This window comes from Osmia lignaria, chromosome 13, assembly GCF_051020975.1.
Source record: "Osmia lignaria lignaria isolate PbOS001 chromosome 13, iyOsmLign1, whole genome shotgun sequence".
Classification (NCBI taxonomy): domain Eukaryota; kingdom Metazoa; phylum Arthropoda; class Insecta; order Hymenoptera; family Megachilidae; genus Osmia; species Osmia lignaria.
In genome coordinates this window covers 1,239,438-1,263,946 of record NC_135044.1, presented here as the reverse complement: position 1 = coordinate 1,263,946, position 24,509 = coordinate 1,239,438, and the positions used below count along the sequence as shown (strand labels likewise).

The window sequence follows — 24,509 nt, the reverse complement described above, 5'->3', positions numbered from 1 at the left end:
CAGGTAGAAGTGCTCTTTAAAGATAATGTTTGATTAGAAATTTCTACATGATTCGCTAAAAGAAGAAAGGCAATTTAAAAAAGAAATGTGAGAAGCTACGTTTACGAAGGTTTACAGCCCCGAGAACATACAATGTTCGTCGGCAATATTTCGAATGCGCAAGCAAGCGAGTATTGTACAGCGCGCGCGCACGTTTTAGTTCGACGCGTTTGCGCTAAAACTTTGCCTAGACTTCTGATCAATTGCTTTTTTATAGAACTGAATATAATCAAAAAGCATTTGCGTACATAGTTTAGAGTAGCGATGTATTAAAAATTAATATCGCCGCGAGTATCCTATCGTCCATGTTCCTTTCTCGGTCTATCATAAGTGCGATATCCGATTCTCACCTTTGCACACGCAAATCAGTCCACCCGCAAAAATCATCAAGCAACGGCAGCCATCTTTACTGGCTCCGAAACGGGCTGTGGTTTGTGACAGAGAGACGGTAGTGGTTCTTCATGCGGTTCACGAGATCATCTCGTCGCCTATGCACTCTACGGGATATCGGTAATCATTCTTAAGTGTGACTAATTAGAAGAACTAAGGAACTTGTGTCACGAATCCGAACTACCAAAATATGGCAATGGAGACGCCGAGGGAGCGTGAGATTGCCGCGGAGGACAGTATTAAGGTAGTTTGTAGGTTTCGACCGTTGAACGACTCTGAGGAAAAGGCTGGCTCGAAGTTCATCGTCAAGTTCCCTTCCGGCGGTGACGAAAATTGCATTTCCATCGGGGTAGGTTTTACATACGTCATTGGTATTTTTTAGTTATTACACTCATTAACCCATGTCCAGCCTACGTGTGATGTCACCGCACACAGCTGACAGCTGCTTTTCAAGTCCTTCTTCTTCTGCAGTATCCCGTCCGCAAACCGCATGCTATGAATTTAACATCGTTTTCAACATATTTCGAACAATCTGCGATGATTCACATTTGTTATTTTCGGCGAAATCGATTTTATTCCGCCTGTATTAGTGCTCGTTGACGCACCTATTTAAACGGCTGATTAAACCTTAATTTCGAAATAGATACGCGCTCAAATTATCGACCTTTTTTTTTTTTTTTAAACGCAAAGATAACTATTTTTTTTTGGTGTTTTAAATTATGCTCTCGCCGAATTGGTTATTCCTGCGATGTTCATTTCAAGTTCGCGAAATATTTCATTAAATTTTTATTCAGATTTTATTCTAATCAATGATTCTGTATTTTTTAGTTCTTATCAATTCCTTATTTCTTATTATACATTTACAAAGAATAGAATACAAGATTAAATCATATTCAAAAGTAAATTAACTTATATTGTGTAAAGGGACATAGATAAAGTATGAAAAGATTGTTATCAAATGATTAGTATTTCTCTAACTGATAATAGAGTGTTATTACTTTCAGATTTCATGTTGTAAGATTAAGATGATTACATGTGGTTTTAAATAAATATTCCTATCCTCTTCCTTGATACATTACTTTGTATGAAAGCCTTTTGATCTCCTTTAAAACTTAGCAAAGATATTGCTATTGTTTCAAGAGCTTCATGGAACAAAGCTCTATTCAGGGCAAATGTTCTTCTAGTTGCTGTATTCTTTTCTGTACCATATAAAGATTTAGAAATATATGTGCATAACATACACATGTCCTTTCTTATGTAATTTTTAACTGATTCTATACACATTGTTTAAAATTATTGTATTTGACTTTCAAATTAACAAATTTATGTTTTTTAATTTAATATTGAAATGTTATTTTAGGGAAAGGTATACCTTTTTGACAAAGTATTTAAACCAAATGCTACTCAAGACAAAGTATACAATGAAGCAGCCAGATCAATTGTCACAGATGTATTGGCAGGATACAACGGCACTATTTTTGCGTATGGTCAAACATCATCAGGTAAAGAAAAATTTGTAAAGAATGAAACATAAATACTTGGCATACTTTTCTTCATAAAATATTTCTATACAATTAGGAAAAACACACACAATGGAGGGTGTTATCGGAGATCCAAATAAACAGGGTATTATACCCAGAATTGTTAACGATATTTTTAATCATATCTATGGTATGGAAGAAAATCTGGAATTCCATATTAAGGTATCATACTTTGAAATTTACATGGATAAAATCAGAGATCTTCTTGATGGTAAGAATGTTGTTAAACAGTTTTATAACATATCAAATTTGATTGTTTTGATCTGTTATCACCGTTTGTATTTTTCAGTCTCTAAGGTGAATCTAAGTGTACACGAAGATAAAAATCGAGTTCCGTTTGTAAAAGGTGCGACAGAGCGCTTTGTATCTAGTCCCGAGGAAGTGTTTGAAGTAATAGAAGAAGGAAAGTCAAATAGGCATATTGCTGTGACCAACATGAACGAGCACAGTTCGCGTTCACATTCTGTATTTCTAATAAACGTTAAACAAGAGAATTTAGAGAATCAGAAAAAGCTTTCCGGAAAATTATATCTTGTTGATTTGGCTGGTTCAGAAAAGGTATGTTATGTCTATTTAAATAAACTATTGTATCACTTGTACAATGTATAATTTTTACTTTATACCTTAGGTTTCCAAAACTGGAGCAGAGGGCACTGTGCTTGATGAAGCAAAAAATATTAACAAATCTCTGTCGGCACTCGGCAATGTAATTTCAGCTTTAGCCGATGGAAACAAAACTCACATTCCTTATCGTGATTCAAAGTTAACTAGAATTCTACAAGAATCCCTTGGTGGCAATGCTAGAACAACAATTATTATTTGTTGTTCGCCAGCTAGTTTCAATGAATCTGAAACGAAATCCACTTTAGATTTTGGTAAACGCGCTAAGACTATTAAGAATGTTGTGTGTGTCAATGAAGAATTGACGGCCGAAGAATGGAAACGCCGCTATGAGAGGGAGAAAGAAAAGGCAGCTAGATTAAAAGGAAAAGTTGAGAAATTGGAGGCTGAATTATCACGTTGGCGACAGGGTGAAACAGTTAAACCTGAAGAACAAGTTAATTTGGTGGAAGCGCCAGATGTTACAACACCAATTAATATGTCCATTGAGGGTAATGGTATAAATCACTTGATTATATTAAAGGGTAATCTCATAAATTATATAGTTATTGTAAATATATAAACTATGTATTTAGGTAAAATTGACGATGGTCCGATGCCAGCCACTCCTGGTGGTAGTCTGATGGCTGGTTCCTTGTCCAATGAAGAAAGACAAAAACTGGAAGAGGAACGTGAAAGACTTTATCAGCAATTAGATGACAAAGACGAGGAAATTAATCAACAATCACAATACGTCGAGAACTTGAAGGAACAAATAGACGAACAAGCAGAATTAATCGCAACTGCAGGACGGGAATACGAGAAACTTCAACAAGAAATGAACCGAATACAACAAGAACATGAAAATGCTAAAGAGGAAGTTAAAGAAGTTTTACAAGCACTGGAAGAGTTGGCTGTTAATTATGACCAGAAATCTCAAGAGGTTGAAATGAAGAACAAGGAGTTAGAATCTTTGACGGAAGAACTTTTGTCGAAGCAGGCAGCATTAAATAGTACTACATCCGAATTACAACAATTACGGGACACGTCTGCTCATCAAAGAAAACGCATCGCTGAAATGTTAGCGAACTTCTTGAAAGATTTAGGCGAAATCGGAGTTGCCATTGGCGGCGATGAAAACTTAAAGGTACATAAATCAGTTGTAGTCTTTCTCAATCGAGGTATTTAAACAATTATATTTCATAGGTTGCGCAAGAAAGTAACGGTAAACTCGAAGAAGAATTCACGGTAGCTAGGCTTTTCATTAGCAAAATGAAATCAGAGGTGAAGAATTTAGTACAACGTTGCCAAGGATTAGAAAGTTTCCAAGTAGACTGTAACAAGAAAGTGAGTATTCGTTTTCGTACTCTTTGAATTCATCGCGTTATATATTATGATATTCATTCATAAATTTTAGGTTGCTGAATATGAAAAAGATCTCGCCGAATGCCGTTTATTAATTTCTCAACACGAAGCTCGCATGCAAACGCTAACAGAATCAATGAAAGTGGCGGAAGCACGCAAACGTGCTTTGGAAGAAGATGTTGATGCTTTACGCGAGGAATGTGCCAAGCTGAAGGCTGCGGAACAAGTACAGGCAGTTACCAACAAAGAAAAAGCAGAAGAGAAGGAAGCAGCAACAAAAATGAGAGTGGCACTGGAAGAACAAATGGATCAATTGCGAGATGCTCATCAGAAACAAGTGACCTTATTTTTATTTATATTAACACATTGTTGACCGACAATTTTACACAGAAACTATCTCATGTCACGTGGAGGTAAAACAATCTAAATAAACTTCAATAAACGAATTAACTCGTGACCGGTTAACAATGTGTTAAAATATGTAAATGTCATACATTATTACTAATGTATGAATATTATTACAGGTCGCTGCGCTTAGAGATGAATTATCTGAGAAGCAAGATCTAATCAGCGAACTTAAAGACTTGAATCAGAAGTTTACGTTAGCTCATCAACAAATGCAGGCCGATTATGAACGTTTGAAACAAGAAGAAGCAAACAAGTCTGTTAAGCTGCAAGAACTTATTTTACTTAATGAACGCCGTGAACAAGTACGTAAAAATCTGATCATAAAACATAACCGAATAACCGGAAGATTTATCGACCACTTGATTTGTCTTTTGTAGGCTCGAAAAGATCTCAAAGGTCTGGAGGAAACAGTAGCCAAAGAACTTCAAACACTGCACAATTTACGCAAACTATTCGTTCAAGATCTACAGACTAGAATAAAGAAGACGATCAATGCGGAAGATAACGAAGACGACGGTGGATCACTTACTCAGAAACAGAAGATTTCATTCCTTGAAAATAATTTGGATCAGCTTACAAAGGTATATTATAAATTGTCATCGTATGATCTTTTTTTTATAACATATCTATTTTTAATAGGTTCACAAACAACTTGTAAGGGATAATGCTGATCTTCGATGCGAATTACCGAAACTTGAAAAGAGATTGCGCGCTACAATGGAACGTGTAAAAGCCCTCGAAACAGCATTGCGAGATGCCAAAGAAGGTGCAATGCGAGATCGCAAACGCTACCAATACGAGGTAGACAGAATCAAAGAAGCTGTTAGGCAAAAGAATTTGGCCCGTCGTGGACCTAGTGCACAGATTGCTAAGCCAATCAGAGCTGGTCAACATCATTTAACTAATGTTAACGCTATTAGAACAGTGAATCGCGGTAAGTAATAATAATCCCCAGATATTTATAAATTTACTTTATGTCTCTAAAATAATAAGTTTTTATCTACGTTCTTTTTTTTTGTATATATGTATCGCTTATTAAGTAACTAAGTTTTAGTTAATTAATATTTTTGTTAATGCAGTTTTGATATTTGTTTATTTTTTTTCATGTTTCTATTCAGATATGGGTAACAACGTACAGTGATCGTGAGCATAATGCCAAACCCTTCACTTTTACAGAAAACGAACGCAAGAACGCTTTCATCAATGAAAACAAAAGAGTTCCAGAGACTCTGATTTGTAGTGGATACACATAAATGTTACAATTATATAGTAAGGGTAATAGACGTAATATATCCGCAAGGAGCACCGCCAGTTCTTTTTATTTGTCTCGAATCAAGCATGTGCTTAGGTATATTCATATAAGTGCATTAAGTTATGAAATTAATGCTGCATGTCCTATCGATTTGTAAATAGTTAATTTTTATAAATTATTTAATTTAATATCATGCACGATAAATAAAGGTGAATGTCTATCAAATAATCATGCAAAGGCCTCACGTAATAATGTTGTACCATTTATTTCTATAAAAGTTTTTGTACACTATGTTCTATGTATCAAATGTTTAAACAGCTTTTCAAAAAGAGAAATATGTTACATTAATTACAAGGTAGAAAAGTAATTCTTCAAAGTGACTAAAGATGATTTCTTTGACTTGTCTATAGTAGTCTGATTAAATCTGCTATCGGCATTAATAATTTGCGAACGAACGAGGCAGTACTATTTAAGATTTGGTAGGTATCGCTAACGTAAAATGCGATTGGACATGTGGCTTCGAAAAAGAAAAAAAAGTTGTAGGAATGATCGTGGCTTATAAGTATTTATAATTGTAAGAATTCTCTCCATTGCTATTAACGGATTCGCGACAAACAAACTTTTCCGGACCTTTGCAGAAAGCTCGCTTAACCAGTAGTTAAGTTTGTTGGCTATTCTAATTATTAAGGGTCCAAGAACCAATGGCTTTATGAGAGAACGTTTTTCGACAGAACAATTTCACCCCTATCTTCCTTCACGTTTATTTTATTAATAATAGTCTAGTTTTCATTGCATCGATCTTTATATAATCATCTAATTTAAATTAATTTATTATCGCTTATTCTTGTTTATATCAGAGGCTTTTATACTACACTTACAATTTACAGACCGACGAAAGTTGGTCTGTTGTAAGTTCTTTGTTTTAGGTGAACGAATTAGTTTACAATTCTCTTCATGGCGAGCTTATGCTCGGAAGTTACCTAGATGTATATTGTACATCTAATTAAGAGCTATTGCACAGGTCTGCTTAAGTTCCTAAAACCTGTTGTAGGCCACTGAAAATTTATTCACGCATATTTCTTTTCCATTTATTGTAATAGTTGAATACACATTTTTCTTCAATTTTTTTTTTTTTATAGCAAACTTTAATCTTTAATTCTATTTGTCGATAATTAATGCTTTTCGATATATACTTTTTACATCCTTTTCGTAATTACGTTTATTTATGGTTCTCTTAGAAATTTATGAGCCACACGTACTTGATGTATTGTCTAGAACAAGAGAATTCTAAATATTATTAATTTAAGATATAGGTTTTTGTAAACTGTGCGCAACAAAATACCTGTTTGCTTTCTGATACACTGGAATCTTGTTACGCTCAGATCGTTTATGGTATGTAGGCAAAAAGGATTAACATTTTCTTTATGAATCATTCTCTTTCGTTGTAATGAACAACGAAAGAAATCATGTTTCCATACGAGATCATTTTTGTCATCTTCCGTTTTTTAACTTTTGTGATATCGAGGTTGAAATTGTGTTTGCTATGATGCAAAGACAAGTGCGTGGTGCATAATGAGTGCAATTATTATTGAAATATTCTTGTCCAATGTATGTAAATATAATCGTATCCCATTACATTAGTTTGGCAAATCAAGAAAACTATCTTTGCAAAACGCCCTACACGTAAAAGGCTACAAATACATGTATTTATCGCAAAATACACTTAATATTAGTATTTCAAAGCCTTAAAAATTTTCAAAATATTATCATACAATAATGTATTTTCATTCTATCGTGCAAATAAGGTGTCGATGTATCTGCTGAATTATGAAGCGTGGTTCAATAATATTTTGTTAAGTTATTTAATTGTAAAGCCTAGCTAAACTTTTGAGTTATGAATTTTGGGCATCAACCGTTTTTTCCTTATTAAATAACATTTATTTTTATAGAATATTGTAAAGACATTATTGATTTTTTTGATATGGGTGAACAATTTCTAAAGTGATGGTAGTCATTTGAGTATGTAAATCAGAGCTTGGAACGTACTAAATTAATTCAAATTATACAAATTTTGTTTTTTTGTTACATACATATGTATTTATTATTTTTTTACTTCATAATTTTGTATGATTTGTGTAATTTAAAACAGGTAATGGAGCTTAAAAAGATTCACCGAATTTTATTGTATAAAAAATTCCTAAATAATCAGATGCTCGTCAAGAAAATCTTTTTAATCGAAAGTTCTCGATATACTATGCATGAAAAGAAAAAAAAACGAACAGAGAATACCAGAGTTATTATTATTTTCTTAATACATCAAACGTGTTTAAAATTATAATAAAGAAAAAGTAGTTGTCTTGTAATGGTATATTCACACAAGAAGACAAGAATTACTGTTAAAGACGAGGTTGATCTATAACTGCTGCCGTTTTTTTGTAAACTGTATGAAATATGCGGATGTGAAGGAAATAAATAAGTTGACAGATGTAGATATTCGTTTCATTGTTTTAGAAACATACTGAGAAACGTATGTGTATCTATGCTTTAAAAAATGATTGTATAATCTCATACATGCATTAATTTAATCAAACTCCACATCATATGAATTACAGACATGTTTAAAAAATTATACTGAAGCTCGATGGTGCAAAGCAAAGTCTTTAAAAATTGAAGTAGATCTACTATAAAAATGCAATGCACATAATATATTCTCTTTTATTGGATGTCTTGTCTAGATATCATAATATTGTTTCAAGTCCTTGATCTTGTTCGTGTCTACCTCATCTGCAGCAGAAAGTAGAACAAAGTAGAAATTTAAAGAATTTTCATAGAATTAGGCGATAAATTTGTATGCAGAATTTACAGAGGCTGTAACTGCAAGGTACTATATGAATTATGATGATGCACTCTGATTTAATTAAAATTGCTTTTAAGAAATCTATCTACTGTTATCATTCTTATTACTACTATTACTTGATTAATAAGATCAAGATGTCTGCATTAAGAACACAACGTAATTTTTTAGTGGAATATCATTTAAATTTTAAATACTAATTCTTAGATAATATATTTATTTAATAATAAAATAATTTATATTATCTGTATATTTGCATTTATTGAATAGTCAGACGATGAATATTTAACTATCCTTATTAATTTTATAATATTGTTATCTATGTAAATATATATGATAATTTAAATCTTAGTTCAATGTTCCAATAAACTAAATATTTATTTCATTCATTTACTTCTTATTGTACCATTTAAAGATGGATGTGATGCACTGGAATTTGAAACAACAATGCTTAGGAAGTTCATCGTCACTAACAAATGTAAGAGAAAAATTAGATCCAAAGAGTAAATACGATCGAGCACCAGTATTAAGTGAAGATAAATATACACCAAAAACATTAGTAGGCAATTGGTTTGAACGCAGAGTGGTATATACACCTGAACCTGATAATTGGAGAACATCGTATGATGTAGATTACATAGTTCATACAAATAAGACTTGGCAAACAAATCAGGATGCAAAGTGGGACAACAAATTAATGCTTGAGGTACAGAAGGGAATATAATTTACCATAAACAACATAAATAACATCAAACAAGTAATACTTTTTAATAAATTTATGATAAGGGTTTGGCTCGAGAAACATTACTAGATCACAGAGAGGAGTATAGAAACAACATGACAACAACTTATGATTTATGTTATAATATTTTACCAAAAACTCTTCATGGACCTAGAATTAGATCATATAATGCAAGGTATAATTTCTTCATGTACCAAAGTAATTGGATATTACTGTGAGTAATTAAATGGTAAAGTGGTATAAAATTTTTGCGCCTGGAGACAGCGACAATGGATTCCCGAATTAGATTTGACAAAAAGTTTCGGCACATTAACAGAATTTGGATTAGGAGATATGTTGAAAGAAGAAATATACGCAAATTCGAAAGAGGGAATAGCCAAATATCGATGGCAAACTACGTACAGAGAAAAATTTGTGCCATCGAAACCACTAAATACTAAAGAAAACGTTAAGTAAGTTAAAATTGTATTAGCATAATCGATGGTAAATATTCTATTACTTCTACATAATTACAAGATTTAATTTTTATAAAGATTTCGCAGACGAATAGTGGATTTTAATGTACCGGATCTTAAACAGTTTGAACGTAAATTAGCAGATACTAAGCATTGCTTATTTATACGATAAATTATAAATTCAAAATCAAATGGACAGTGTGAACTTCAATAAAAATTTAATATCTCAGGTAAAGATATTACAATGTTTATTAAATTACTTTAACGCTATGTTTTAACATAATAATCGTGTTATGTATAAGTTCTTACAAATATAGAACACTAGAAATTTCATAATTCACACATATACAAAATTGTTGAACGACAGATATTTCTTACTACTTATCTTAAATGCATTAAAAATTGCAAGTTATTAGCAGTCTTATTCATTAGTATATAGAAAAAAAGCAGTACTTGTATGGAAGCACATAGCTATAAATATTAAAGTTTATAAACATGGTACAGTTTAACAAAAACTTAAAATTATTTTTTCCAAAATCTTTGCAAGATATGGTAACAACATTACTGAAACTTTAATTCTGATTCTGATTTTCTTATGGTATCGCTAACTTGTACTTTACCGCCTGCGGTTGTTTTAATTATAAAATATTGGAAGGAATTTCATTTTTATTACAATTAAAAATATATTGAAATTAAGTCCATGATTATAAAAAAAAATTGTTTTTATTTTCGAATAAAACAACAGTACAAGACTGCAAATACCAAAATTTACACAAAAAATCAACATATATTACAATAACAATATTATTTTAACAGGACTGTAGACGACGTATTAACATATTGTAGTGAGTTATAAGAATTGAAAAATACCATTAGTCTTTAATAAAAACTGAAGAATTATCAATATGAAAACCATAATTTCATATTATTTCTTTAATTCTTAGTTCTTAAATTTGTTGGACTATGTATATATCTTACTAATGAACACACATGGAGACCATTTTCTTTATCACAAGTTCGACAATTTCGAATGTCATACAAATTTCTTATCAAATCAGTATCATATGTTTTATCATTTTCCATTTAACGTAATATTCAGATTATTGTCAAAACTTTATACAAATAAAAATAAAAAAATAATATTTATTTATAGTAAAAAACTAAATGATATTAAGAAAAATTTGTGATAACAGAAAACTATACTGGCAGTACGTCTATTCGTTAATAGGATGAAATGTTTCTATTTTATTCATTGATTACTATATTAAAAATAATTATCGTTTGTTAAAAACAGTGATCAACGTAATATTTGATTGATAACTAAAATACGTACACACAGCGAATACGAATTAAGGAAGAATAATGGAAAAATGATAATTTATACCCTGTTCAACGTGACAAAGTAGTACACAATACTACTATATTTAATACAAGTGAACCACATAAAAGAGCTGGTAACCAAACAGGACTTGTTACAATAGTGGTATGACTAGGAAACATTTGAATTTCAGAAGGATTTTTAATATCACTTACATTCATGTTTTGTCCTTGTAAAGACTGATCAAGATAAACTGAATTACTTTTTCTGTAAGCCTCAGGCAGTACGAACGGCTGTGGCGCATAAAAATTAGGCGATGCCCCTTTCATTGTTTGGTTACTAACTGAATTTCTTGGCTCTGAAAATGATAAGTATGCATTCTGTTGATTGAATGATCCAACAGGATGAACAGTACTTTGTCTCGAAGTATAATAAGATTGTGTTACATCTGACATAACCGAACATTGATCAAATTCATGTACGGATGGTTCTCTGGATGGAGCAAAGTTAGAACACGTAGAACCAAACCCAGAGCTTTGACTGGATGATCTAGATAATGATGGTACATCAATGTCCTCTTGCCAATAACCACCAGCTACCCACGATGTTTGCGTAACCGTTTTTAATTTCGGTGGCGATAAAATGTGCCTCTTGCCAGACTTTTTGAAAAGGTCAAGGCTGCTTGTACCATACACTTTCTTTTCAAAAATCTTGGGTGCTTTAATTACATATTTAGGTTTCTTTTCGCTTAACGACAACATACTTAATGTATCCAAACTATCATTTAATGCGAAATTGTCTATCACATTCTTTTTATTTAAAGGAGTAGAATTAAATTTCATATTACTATCCTTAATAGACGATTGTGGTAACTCTGATTCGTGATTTTTACTGTAATATAATATGCATTGTTTTTATGTTATATAGATAATTATTTGAAATTGTATTACTTACAATGGGGTTTGAAAAATTGCCGATTTTGAATTCAATGGCTTTTCGGTGTAACGAGCCATATGGTGTTTCATTGTATTTGGTGGTGAGAACAATTGGTTAGTAACTGTTTTATTTAAATCATCGGTAACTTCAGAATTAAAATTGTGCTTTTCATTTAAAGTCTTTGTACATAAATCAGTGAACACTGTATCTTTTGTGGAAGATTCAATTTTTTTGAATGACATATTTTTATTCAATGTACTTTTATAGGATTTAGGCTTAATGTTGATATAGCCTATAACCAAGACAAATAACATTATCTAAAAAAGAATAATTGAAAATTAATAACTTAACATGATCTTATAAAATATAAATTTTAACATCATATATTTTGTTTCGATTGATTAGCATACCATATGATAATGTGTTATATATTCAAGAGAAAACCATGCATTCTGTAAATCTGTTTTAATCAACTTTGCATCTTTAAAAGGTAAAAGTACAATTGTACATATCCATAAAAACATGAGCAATAAATCAGAATTATGTTTTCTCGAAGAAGCTGACCAACAGGCACAGAATTGAAAAAGTAATCCTCCAATTGGCAAATATACAAAATCCATATCATATGCCACCATAGAGCCTAATATTGTTGAGATTGTTCTACATACTGGTTCAGAATATTTTGTACCCTGCAAAGAATAAAAAAAGTATGACAAAAGGTAATTTTGATTAAAGCTGTTGCTTAATAAAATTTAAATACCAACATTAGCAATTACATTAAAAGGTTTCTTTTTAAAGAATAACATTTTATATTGAGCAAGCCATAATGCTTGTTTGCTTAATACCCTATGTACTATAGTTTTGCACTTTGCACACAATGGATATTGCTGCTCTAAAATATTTCTGTACTGTTTTATCTCATGTTCATAATTTCTTTCACTCTTAGGTATGTAGTCTGACAATTTGGCTAATTTTAAGCTTTCGTTAACATTACACTGTGTACATAGATCATTCTTTGCAACTTTCTTGATTGATGTATCCTGGTTGACTGTACAGTATCTTTTGATTTCATCTGAAGTCTTATATTGTTCTGGTATATTATAAGTGTAATCACCATTCTAAAATTTGATGTGGAACAAAAAATATAAACAATATTTACAAACACATGAAATTTTAAAAATAATTTTGCGTTTTATAAATATAGATCTTAATACATACCATACATATATTTATTCAAATTAGGTGTGCTATTAAATTTTAATTGAATATATTGATTTACCTTGGAAAAACCATTATACTGTTCACAATGCGGACACATCCACCAGTTAAGCTGTTGCCGCCAAATCTTAGTATTATTATTACAAAACCAGCAGTTTACTTTTACAGGCCATCTTAATATAATACATGAATGAAATATGATATATTTATAATTATAATCAATGAAAGAAATAAATGTGAAGATATGCTTACTTTAGTTTTTGAACAACGGTGATAATTGTGACAAATATTAACAAAATAATAGAAAATATGCATAGGAAATTAAACGACAAGTCGAATTCCATTTTTTATGTGAAGAAAATGTAATAATTAAGGGCAAAGTTCATCTCCCGCCAACCGGTTAAAGTGTCTGATCCTTAACCTATGTATTCCACACTGTATAAAAACCATGCAGTCACGTGGCGTGTAAATTTGTACGTAGCACTTGAATATTATGTACTTTGTACCAATTATGGAAAAACAATGTTCACTACTTGTATTAAATCTAAATTAAGGGTTAAATTACAGCGTTAGTAACATTCAAGACAAATTTTACACTTATATTTCATAAAATTTTAAGCATTTATCAAGTACCGTTACCGCAATCACCGGCGCTTCGGGGTCCCTGACACCCCAAGATGATTCAGGTCGGTATGCAGAGAGCGCCATCGAAGCTGCGGGGTCCCTGGTACCCCGGATGCCAAGAGGTTGGACCTACATGAAGCTAGCCGGAAGAAATAATAAAATATGATTATTTTTCATTTTTCTTAATGTATTTCGTTTGCAAATCGTTTGTGATTGATTGTGAGTCTATCTTTAACGTTTGTGACAAATTAGTTCTTTTGTAATTAGCAATTTTACTTCAATCATGATGTGAGCCGAAACTTTGTAGTAATTTTTTATAATAAACAGATTTTGTGATAACTGATAACTGTAATTGATTGGAAATCGTTTGTGATTAACAAATATATTATTTTCATTGTTTGTGAGTGAATAATTTCTTAATTATTTACAAGTTTGTTTTATAATAAATAATTGTTGTGCGCATGCACTACAGATCCGGTCGTACCCATCACTATTCCGAACAAGTGAGTTTCACGATTTGTTCGTTTTTAGGTCTTATATTTCGCTAGATCCGGTCATACCCATCACTACCGCGAACAAGCGAGTTTCACGATTTGTTCGTTTTTAAGTCTTATATTTCGCTAGATCCGGTCATACCCATCACTATTCCGAACAAGTAAGTTTCACGATTTGTTCGTTTTCCGTTCTTATATTTCGCTAGATTCGCTCAAACCCATCACTATTCCGAACAAGTAAGTTTCACGATTTGTTCGTTTTCCGTTCTTATATTTCGCTAGATTCGCTCAAACCCATCACTATTCCGAACAAGTAAGTTTCACGATTTGTTCGTTTTCCGTTCTTATATTTCGCTAGATCCGGTCAAACCCATCACTATTCCGAACAAGTAAGTTTCACGATTTGTTCGTTTTTAGGTCTTATATTTCGCTATTTGCTTTGGGGTCCCTGACACCCCGGTGGCTTAATATCGGTATGCGGCAACGGTATATCGGGGTCTCAGATACCCCGAATGCAGTAGTGTCGGTAAACGAAGAGTGTCTTCGGTGCTTCGGGGTCCTAGACACCCCGAATGCCATAATGTCGTATACAGAGAGTGTCAACGGTGCTTCGGGGTCCTAGACACCCCGAATGCCGTAGTGGTGGTAAGCGAAGAGTGTCGTCGGTGCTTCGGGGTCCTAGACACCCCGAATACCATATGTCGTATACAGGGAGTGTCAAAGGTGCTTCGGGGTCCTAGACACCCCGAATGCCATAGTGTCGGTAAGCGAAGAGTGTCATCGGTGCTTCGGGGTCCTAGACACCCCAGGATGATATGTCGGTATATAGAGATAGTCACTGGTGTTTCGGGGTCCCTAACACCCCTGGATGAAATCAGGACCGTATGAAGAGGGCACAACCAGTCCAATTTTTTTCCAGAGTTTATTAAATTTACTTCATTTATTTTTTTTTGCTTATTAAATAAGCTCATCGAAGGGGAATAGCATTTATGATTATATCCCTCTTCTGGGTCGTAGCCGACGACCCCATTTATTTTACCTTTTTCAGTTATTTATATAATTTTATCCCTCATTATAGGCCAAGGCCATTTCAGTATCCCTTACATCGCTGCATTTCTTCCATCCCAGCATTCCTTACATTCCTGCAATCCATAACTACCCCCTTTTTTTTTTTTTTTTTTTTTTTTAACGTGGTGGAAATCTTCAGAAAGACACCTCCAGCCCCCTTGGGGAGGGGCCGGAGGTAGTGTGGGATTTTTACCCACTAAAACCACCACGGTGGCCTGCACTAGGGCGGTAGGGAAGGTACTTTGACCCTCCACCATGTGCCAAACTGCGCCGACATCAGGGGCCACACCCGATGCCGGCATTCCTCGGGCCGCGTGCAGTGGAGACCGGGGCCCCAGCCCCGGACCCCTGCGGAATTCCTTTACATCCCTTGTTTGGTACATCTCTCCATCCCTTACATCCCTGGATTCTTTTTATCCGTACATTCTTTTCATCCCTACATTCCTTACATCTCTGCATCCCTTACATCCCTGCATTCTTTTCATCCCTACATTCCTTACATCTCTGCATCCCTTACATCCCTGCATTCTTTCTATCCCTACATTCTTTACATCCCTACACCCTTTTCATCCCTACATCCCTGCATTCTTTTTATCCCTACATTCTTTTTATCCCTACACCCTTTTCATCCGTACATTGTTTTCATCCCTACATTCCTTACATCTCTGCATCCTTTATAATAAATAAATTATTACGACTGCTTCGAGTAAAGGTAAGTAAAGGTAAGTTAAAATTTCGCGAAAATTTCGCGAAAATTTCGAAAAAACAGCGCCTCCTGGCGAGAAAAATGCGAACTAAAGTTTTGATGTCGAATCAGCGCCATCTGGTTTCGGAAAAAAGAACTAAAGCTTGCTCCATTTCTGGCCCTCTGGCGGGAAAAATGTGAACTAAAATGTCGATGTCGAATCAGCGCCATCTGGTTTCGGAAAAAGGAACTAAAGCTTGCTCCATTTCTGGCCCTCTGGCGGGAAAAATGTGAACTAAAATGTCGATGTCGAATCAGCGCCATCTGGTTTCGGAAAAAGGAACTAAAGCCTGCTCCATTTCTGGCCCTCTGGCGGGAAAAATGTGAACTAAAATGTCGATGTCGAATCAGCGCCATCTGGTTTCGGAAAAAGGAACTAAAGCTTGCTCCATTTCTGGCCCTCTGGCGGGAAAAATGTGAACTAAAATTTCGATGTCGGATCAGCGCCACCTGGTTTCGGAAAAAGGAACTAAAGCTTGCTCCATTTCTGGCCCTCTGGCGGGAAAAATGTGAACTAAAATTTCGATGTCGGATCAGCGCCCTCTGGTGGCGAAAAAAGGAACTAAATTTGTATAAAATCGCAGGCCTTAGTGGGACGTATGGAATGCAGGAATATAAGTGATACAAGGATGTAAAGGATATAGGCATGTAAGGGATGCAGGGATGTATAGGATGAAGAGATGTGAGGGATGAGAAGATGTAAGGAATGTAGGGATATAAGGGATGCAGGGATGTAAGGAATGCAGGGGTGTAAGGAAAGGAGGGACGTAAGGAATACAGGCATGTAAGGAAAGGAGGGATTTAAGGAATACAGGCAAATAAGGGATGCAGGGATGTAAGGAATGGAGGGGTGTAAGGAATGCAGAGATGTAAGGGAAGGAGACATGTAAGGAAAGGAGGGATGTAAGGAATACAGGTATGTAAGGAATACAGGCATGTAAGGAAAGGAGGGATGTAAGGAATACAGGCATGTAAGGAAAGGAGGGATATAAGGAATACAGGCATGTAAGGAATACAGGCATGTAAGGGATGCCGGGATGTAAAAGATGAAGCGGCGCCGCAGGGCCTTAGGGGGCTGGGGCTGGGGCCCCGGTCTCCACTGCACGTGGCCCTAGATGTGCCGGCATCGGGTGTGGCCCCCGATGTTGGTGGAGCTTGGCACATGGGGGAGGGTCAAAGGTCGGACCCTCTCGAGAAAGAGGGGCGCGGGTGTCTCGGTCTACGTGTCTATGGCCCCAGTGCCGGCCACCGTGGTGGTTTTAGTGGGTAGAAATCCCACACTACCTCCGGCCCCTCCCCAGGGGGGCTGGAGGTGTCTTTCTGAAGATTTCCACCACGTAAAAAAAAAAAAAAAAAAAAAAAAAAGGAGTAACGTAAGGGATGCTGGGATGTAAGGGATGCAGTCATGTAAGTGATACTTAGATGTATGACATCCGCTGGAATCCGCCAGAAGACCAAGAAAGGGAGGTTTGTGATTGAAACACTACTATTACAATAAAATATGGCATTTATTGTGTTATATCCTTACATAAATTGTCTTTTGTACGTGTACACAGGAGGTGGGCCTTATCCCCAGACCACAGTGTTAACCCATAGCGTGCAGGGGACCGAAGAGGTGAACTGCTTTACAATTTTCATCGGGATTACCGAGGAATTCAGCATATAATTCTTGATAACGAGACAAAGTCAATCCTCCGCGTCTCCTATCGTCATCCTGTAAATGAAAAAATAAAGTTGTTAGCTCGGTACAAACATTTTTGGTTGCTGATACATGCTTTCGCCAACTATCGGATGTACAATATAACCGTTAAAGTTGGCATGCAGTCAAACTATTGTTCTTTATGTCAAGCTTAAATGTAGTTTTGCTTTTATTGATCTTGTTATTCTTTTTGTGTCTCTGATATTATTAACAGCAAGTGTTATGACTAGTTTAGAAAAGCTCTTTAAACAATTTCGTATTTTCATACAAAATGAATCGTTTGCTAGGTCAAGGATCAAAAACAGTTCTATATATAGACGCGAGACAGCGAAAAGGTTGCATAGCAAATCCGATTAAGCGGCCTTTAAATCATTCGAAACACGAGCTTACATTAAGAAGATTCTGGTAGGCTTCGTCTAAAATGTTCACGTTATCTACGGGAATCCTTGTTACACAATTGTAGCGAAATTCATCGGCAGCGATTACACCGTCGTCTGAGAACGAAAGAACGATGTATCAAATTTGTTATGATAGCCAAAAGCATGGATTATCATTTTGTAATACCATTTAAATCTACGATTTTAAAATGACTATCGATAAACATCTTCATCGCTTGTGGAAAATCTTGATACTCTCTTCCGACGCAACTTTTCTGAACCGCATCTTTAAATTCTGCTATAGTTACGATACCATCCTGAATAAGAGATATAAAAGTGAGTGACAAAGAAGAATAGCATGGTATCGCTCTATGAATTTTACCTTATTAAAATCCGCAAGCTCCGCAATTTCTTCCCATAAAGAGAGCATGATGTGTAGATTTTCCTGATACCGACTGTAACTAAATTCTCCTTTACCCTCGATCAGAGTCATTTTCAGCGCCATGCACTCGAAATCGTGCTTCTCCAGTCTACCATTGTTATCCGTATCTAGATACGGTAAGCACCGTTTTAAGTATATTTTGTTAATTCGCTTCGTATTTACACAAAACATAAAAGCCAATGCGTGCAAGTCAGCCAATTAATCGATCGGTCGGTGCCAATTTGTGTCTAAAGAAATTTTTGTCGTTACACGTCTGGACATGCTCCAAATATTTCAATTTTTGGCAAATGTTGACCTTTGTCACTATAAGTCCAACATTCGAAGACCAGTCGTTCGATCTAATTCGAAACACACATCATATATATCGATGGGATGGGTCGATTCGATTATCGACCTAACCAAATCATCGATTCCGTTGGCGCAGCGATGTAATCGATTATATCGATCTTCGACAAATTTCAAAATAGCGGTCTCGTACTTCGGAGACTTTCATTTGGAGCTCGTTTCTACTATCGAATAACCTTAAATACGCGCATAGGTAATTGTTAATACAGGATAAGTTATAAATGTTATTGTTCGTGAAAAAGGCCGAGTAGAATAATTCGTAAAACAAATTAGAGCCAAGCTTAAATTTGGCATCGGTCAATTGCAGACGTTACGACGACAGCGTGGTATACTTTGAAGTCAACCTAAATCCTAAACAAGTATGACACTCTGGGAGCCAAAAGAACGAAGCTTTTCTCGTTCCTTCGAACTTATTTTATTAATCGAACAACTTTGTTAGAGCGTACACACTCACTCTTGAGCAGGGGATAAATAACCGATGCAACGATGCTGTTTTATCAGGAAAAAGAAACTTCCATAAAATTCCGCAAGAGTGGTACATGCTCCCGATCAGTACAAGGTGCATGGATTCTCAAAAAAAAAAAAATGTAGCGTCACACGTGGTACTTGCCATACAGAAATGACCGAGTACTAACCATAAAGGAACCTGACAATGAAATCAACTCGATTGTCCCAGCTGTACGCCATTCTCCGAGTTATTTTTCTGTCAATACCAACTTTCTGTTGCTTGTATTACAGTTTTCTTTGACGCTGCGTGACTCGTGTTCTTTCTTCAACGTCTCCCTCTGTTATACGAAGATCGAAGATGATCAGAGCGGAACGTTTACAGCAGCTCTCGTTATTGGAAATTTCAACGAGCCGCGACAAACACGAAACCGCGAGAAAGAGAGAGAGAAAGTGGCTCGAGAGGATGGTGGTTTTGTACTGAACTCAAATCGAGTCTCCTCGAGTCGTATCTAAGTTTAGAGTACCCCCCCTAAGAGAAGGACACGGTGATGTTGCTCGCGACAAAGGGAAGGGGTTCGCCTCAGGTGGTGTGCCGGTGTCACCATGACACAGTCACCGAACTCGGCTGAAAGTAATTCGCTTTCGCCGGCTTTCATCGCTCGACGTGTCTCGTCTTTCGCTACGCAGACTCGACGTATGATTGATATAAGAACAAAGAAAGAACACGGTAGATGAGTTACAACAGATGGATGCCATAGAGAAAGGGATAATTTCTCCTAGCCCATAAATATGTTTCCTATCCCTTCTATTCCTACGTTAATTCATTTTTTCCCAACTTCAACTGGAGGATTTTATTTTCCATCAGTGATAGAACAAACAAAAGTTCTAATGATTTCTTGGTTTCTGTTTCTTTGGCTGCCAGCCTAGAGACAATAATTACAGAATTGCAAAAGTAACACTATATGTACTGTCCGCCGTGCTTTACATCAAGCAGAGTAAATCATTCATCGATGATGGTTAATTAGAAGCGTTGACAAGCATCGTCCTTAGTATTCGAGAATGTACAGCACACCTCTGTTATTTCAGCTATAACATTGGTAATCGACGAGAACAGTTATAGAGACATTTAAAGGAAGAGCGAAAATATTTTAAATATATCTTCGAACTGCGCCAGCCTACCGTCATCTGGAACAAATTAACTCAGTCGATGAGATTTTAGCCGAGTTCTGACACTCGTACGTTTTACAATTCGCAATCACTGACCTTCGAAAATCCCAATGCTCGCGTGTTACTCATGAACGGAATGGTTGAACAGAAACTCGGCGTGTGTCTATTGTAAAATACCAATTTTACGTGGTTGCATCATCGTTCGTTTGGCAAAGTAGAAGACAGCATCCTCTTGCCGATGCGTAGATTTTTACGTAGAACATTCAACTTTGTGTAACGCGTAGAATGTTCTGTCGTTAAAGGTTACAAGAAATTTCCACTCGAGTTCTTTGTATAATGACCAACTTGCGTAGAAAATTCTTGTCTTTTCATGGTTAACGTACCAATTCAAGTTAAGGACTAAACCTTAAGTTCCCCTAAGGCTTGATTGCGTTGCAAGGAGGAAATGAAACTCGTCGATTTTTCGCTTGCTCCACATTTTCCCGATCGACGCTCAGTGAAAATAAGCGAGGCGGAAGATGAACGGGTAAAGCGAATACCCGGTCGTATAAGGCTCGCCTCTGGAGGGAGGTGTCAGTTGGAAAGTGCGAGCTGCTCTCGTAGGAAGAACGAGAAACGAAACGTTTTACTGATCGATTGACATGAGTTCGAAGTTGCGTTCGTTGATTTTCATCGCGTTACTCTTTTTCGGTGAGTTTCGACGCGTTCTCGAGTGATAATCTTCTCGGTAGATTTCTCCAGAAGCTACGGTGTTATTTCGATACCAAAGGCCACGAAACATTTTCAATTATCCGCATCTCGGGTTCTTCGAAATTTGAAAACAATACCGGAGCGCGCATTTACTTGATATATTTGTTTAGCACATTTAGCGCGTCGAAGACGAGACAAAGATAGTTTTGGCAGAAACTCGAGGATCATTCAGTTTTAATTTTTGAATATACGTATGTACCTTTCAGCGAGCACGTCGGAGGGAAAAGAGAAACCGGAAGTAACGCCGTCGTGCATCGACGACAAGAGGTTCTATCGAAATCCGAATACACCGGCTCACAACGTTTGGTCTCCAACAGAATGTGCCAAGTATTACTTGTGCTTAGGTGACTATGAACAATGATGTTCCATTTTTTTCAAAACCCAATTGGTCGGTTCAATTGATCGATCACTTTTGTTTCTTCAGACAACGAGGTGTTTGAATTCAAGTGCTCACAGGGATTGCTGTTCGATGTTTCTAGACAGATATGCGACTTCAAAGCAAACGTTGATAACTGTGACGTGACCTCAGGTACACGATTTATATTATACTAGTTGACCCGTGCGAAAAATTCGCATTCGAACATCAATTTTTATATAAATTATTAGAAAAATTGAAATTCAACTTTGTCAAGTCATCCAATGTAACTGGTCAATAGCTCAAATGAAAGAGCTTGATTCGCTGAGTGTTCTTAGACAAAAACGAACATCGTACCTTAATTAGAACCGGAGATAAGAAGCTTTGAGTGGAGAGAAATTCCAGAAAAATCACGTTTGAGTATATAACTTAAGAGGGGCGAAAGGTAGATTGTATTCCAATGCTTGTTGCGTTATCTATGCAAGAATACCTTTCATTAAAAAAAAAGAAATAATGCAAATCGGGCGGATAGAACTGCCGGACGAACTCGGAATAGAATTCATAAATTTTTTTAATATATAGATTTTTAACCGATCGATTCAGCAAATTGAGATTAGAAAGAAGTATGGCAGAAAATGATCAAATTCCTGCTACTTCCGACAAGGAAAAATTTAACACCAGACGATTCTACGAGTTATCCATTAGAATTTTGCTTGTCAGAAGAACCATCAATTTGTCCATTTTCTACCATGCTCCTTTCTGAAGCGTTTTATAGAGACGCAACCACCGAGACCGCTGCTGAAGAACGGCGATTGCGATGAGAAGCATTTGGCTTGCGGCGATGGAACTTGCTTCCCGGCTACATACTTTTGCGACGGTAGTGTCGATTGTCCCGATGGCTCTGACGAAGGCTGGTGCGGTAAGAAATACTTGCAAGTTCAATGTTCACCGTTCTTTCTACGTCTATTCTGAACCAGACCTTTCTTCTTTTTTTTTTACGTGGGGGAAATCTTCCAAAGACACCTCCAGCCCCCCTAGGGAGGCCCAAGGGAGTGCGGGATTTTTATCCGCTAAAACCCCCATGGTGGCTTGCACTGGGGCTATAGGGAGGGCCCCGGGACCCCCTCACAATTCTGAACCAGACCTGGCCATTACTCGAATCGTTTAATTTTCTATTTTCAATTGAAAAATCATTTTAGTCCAAATAATTAATTTATAGATGTTCGAAACGATCCAAACGGTGCGTCGACTTGTAATCCCAAAGAATGCCACTTGCCGAATTGTTGGTGCTCCGAGGATGGAACAGAAATTCCTGGTAATCTGACTGATTCCACTGTTCCTCAGATGATAACGATTACGTTTGACGATGCAGTAAACGCAGAGAATTTCGAACTCTATTCAAGTAAGAAAGCGTGGCCTTATTTCGTCAAGTGTATACCTTGATCGGAGAAAGCTGGACGCTTATCGCTTTTGATCTGATTTTTAGAAATTTTCTCAAGCGACAGGAAAAATCCAAACGGATGCCCGGTTCGTGGCACGTTTTATGTTAGCCACCAGTATACGAATTACAGGGACGTACAGTATTTGTGGAACATCGGGCATGAAATTGCCGCGCATTCCGTCACGTAAGAGTTCCTTGCTGTTACATACTCTGCTGGTTTCACCGTGGCAGTGAACGCGTTAATTATCTAATTTGTTCTAATTGACCAGGCATCGAGGTCCCGAGGAATGGTGGTCGCGAAACGCCACTATCGAAGACTGGTTCGACGAGATGGTTGGCGTGGCGAATATTATTCATAAATACGCTGCAGTTCGTTTGAAGGACATCAAAGGCAAGCGATGATTTCTTTGCAGGCTTCGTATTTTATCATCTTCGTTTCCAATTAGATTGATTTGAAACCGGGTAGGTTTGAGGGCACCTTTTCTGCGCGTTGGTTGGAACCGACAGTTCCTAATGATGTCAGAGTTCGGATTCGTTTACGACTCATCCATGCTGGCACCGTTTTCCGACCCTCCTATCTGGCCGTACACATTGGATTACAGGCCACCGCATGATTGCGTAGGTCCTGAACAGCTTTGTCCAACCCGTGCGTACCCAGGGATCTGGGAACTACCACTAAATCAACTTTTGGCAGGTGTAAGTAAGCCAAGAATGAAGTAACGCTTGTTTACGATGCCTTCAAACAAAACAACAGCACTACAAAAGATATCTATGTCAGGAATACGTTTGTACAAAAATGGACATCTGCTCTTCGAATTTATCTGGAGAAGATGTGTATGGAATATTGATGCTGAATTTTAAAAGGCATTATCACAGCAATCGTGCACCTTTTGGATTACATTTCCATGCATCTTGGTTTCGAGAACCAACGTATTTTTATGCGTTTAACGTAAGTAGCTTGTAAGCTCGGACTTAAATGCCTTAACGCTGTTGATCGATTGGATTTATTTCCTCTTAGAAATTCATGGACGATGTACTTCGTCTAAGCGACGTGTATTTCGTAACGAGTCATCAAGTGATCGAGTGGATACGTCAACCAACTTCCTTGAACGCAATCGATAACTTCGAGCCTTGGCAATGTGGCACGTATCAATTTCAACCGTTTGAGGTGGCTTGTGATTTACCGAGTAGTTGTAAGTTACCAAGTAGAGTACTTAAATCGTATCGGTATTTACACACTTGTTTCGAATGCCCTAAAGAATATCCATGGTTAAGAAACGAATTTGGATTGGAATAATGCAGTAATAAGTTATTACATTTACTTTAGAAAGGAACAAACAAACCTGTGTTTGTATTTTTATAAGAAAATCATGTGTATTTACTACACATTTCCATTATCATAAGTTCACATAATTTATAACATAAAAAAATTACTTC

At 36.1% G+C, this 24,509-nt stretch overlaps 5 protein-coding genes across 12 annotated transcripts; 3 read left to right on the top strand and 2 right to left on the bottom strand.

The window, feature by feature from the left end:
* Positions 1–33: 33 nt before the first annotated feature.
* Khc (kinesin heavy chain) lies at positions 34–6,738 on the top strand. 3 transcript variants are annotated; one of them, XM_034320296.2, is made up of 12 exons: positions 34–778; positions 1,790–1,931; positions 2,008–2,181; positions 2,260–2,528; positions 2,599–3,082; positions 3,167–3,717; positions 3,777–3,917; positions 3,988–4,272; positions 4,460–4,645; positions 4,721–4,924; positions 4,983–5,277; positions 5,520–6,738. In XM_034320296.2, exons 1-12 carry the CDS (start codon positions 620–622, stop codon positions 5,594–5,596), a joined length of 2,967 nt encoding a protein of 988 aa, XP_034176187.1. In that variant the 5' UTR covers positions 34–619; the 3' UTR covers positions 5,597–6,738. The 3 variants fall into 3 exon arrangements, with proteins under 3 accessions (XP_034176187.1, XP_034176186.1, XP_034176188.1); XM_034320295.2 differs by having other exon boundaries at positions 2,599–3,088; XM_034320297.2 differs by having other exon boundaries at positions 36–778; positions 2,599–3,088; positions 5,462–6,738.
* Positions 6,739–8,026: 1,288 nt separating this feature from the next.
* On the top strand, positions 8,027–12,005 carry LOC117602381 (cilia- and flagella-associated protein 107). 3 transcript variants are annotated; one of them, XM_034320312.2, is made up of 7 exons: positions 8,027–8,476; positions 8,865–8,927; positions 9,010–9,155; positions 9,236–9,366; positions 9,452–9,643; positions 9,725–9,876; positions 10,463–10,585. In XM_034320312.2, exons 2-6 carry the CDS (start codon positions 8,897–8,899, stop codon positions 9,816–9,818), a joined length of 594 nt encoding a protein of 197 aa, XP_034176203.1. In that variant the 5' UTR covers positions 8,027–8,476; positions 8,865–8,896; the 3' UTR covers positions 9,819–9,876; positions 10,463–10,585. The 3 variants fall into 3 exon arrangements, with proteins under 3 accessions (XP_034176203.1, XP_034176202.1, XP_034176201.1); XM_034320311.2 differs by lacking the exon at positions 10,463–10,585 and adding an exon at positions 11,892–12,005 and having other exon boundaries at positions 8,865–9,155; XM_034320310.2 differs by having other exon boundaries at positions 8,865–9,155.
* Positions 11,036–13,512, bottom strand: LOC117602379 (uncharacterized). Of its 3 annotated transcripts, none has more exons than XM_034320307.2 (6): positions 13,371–13,512; positions 13,180–13,291; positions 12,665–13,018; positions 12,311–12,589; positions 11,919–12,217; positions 11,036–11,855 (listed from the first exon to the last, which is right to left on the bottom strand). In XM_034320307.2, exons 1-6 carry the CDS (start codon positions 13,460–13,462, stop codon positions 11,036–11,038), a joined length of 1,956 nt encoding a protein of 651 aa, XP_034176198.2. In that variant the 5' UTR covers positions 13,463–13,512. The 3 variants fall into 3 exon arrangements, with proteins under 3 accessions (XP_034176198.2, XP_034176199.2, XP_034176200.2); XM_034320308.2 differs by having other exon boundaries at positions 12,677–13,018; XM_034320309.2 differs by lacking the exon at positions 13,371–13,512 and having other exon boundaries at positions 13,119–13,256.
* A 4,032-nt stretch (positions 13,513–17,544) lies between these two features.
* Positions 17,545–22,621, bottom strand: Scp1 (Sarcoplasmic calcium-binding protein 1). 2 transcript variants are annotated; one of them, XM_076691831.1, is made up of 5 exons: positions 22,499–22,621; positions 18,508–18,674; positions 18,313–18,442; positions 18,139–18,242; positions 17,545–17,763 (listed from the first exon to the last, which is right to left on the bottom strand). In XM_076691831.1, the coding sequence occupies exons 2-5, from the start codon at positions 18,628–18,630 to the stop codon at positions 17,635–17,637; spliced, it is 486 nt and encodes a 161-aa protein (XP_076547946.1). In that variant the 5' UTR covers positions 18,631–18,674; positions 22,499–22,621; the 3' UTR covers positions 17,545–17,634. The 2 variants fall into 2 exon arrangements, with proteins under 2 accessions (XP_076547946.1, XP_034176136.1); XM_034320245.2 differs by lacking the exon at positions 22,499–22,621 and adding an exon at positions 19,548–19,906.
* Positions 20,003–24,369, top strand: ChLD3 (Chitin and LDLR binding deacetylase 3). Its single transcript, XM_034320236.2, has 10 exons — positions 20,003–21,216; positions 21,483–21,620; positions 21,701–21,805; positions 22,407–22,550; positions 22,851–23,033; positions 23,118–23,256; positions 23,342–23,463; positions 23,539–23,768; positions 23,851–24,021; positions 24,091–24,369. Exons 1-10 carry the CDS (start codon positions 21,168–21,170, stop codon positions 24,367–24,369), a joined length of 1,560 nt encoding a protein of 519 aa, XP_034176127.2. The 5' UTR covers positions 20,003–21,167.
* The last annotated feature ends 140 nt before the right edge of the window (positions 24,370–24,509 follow it).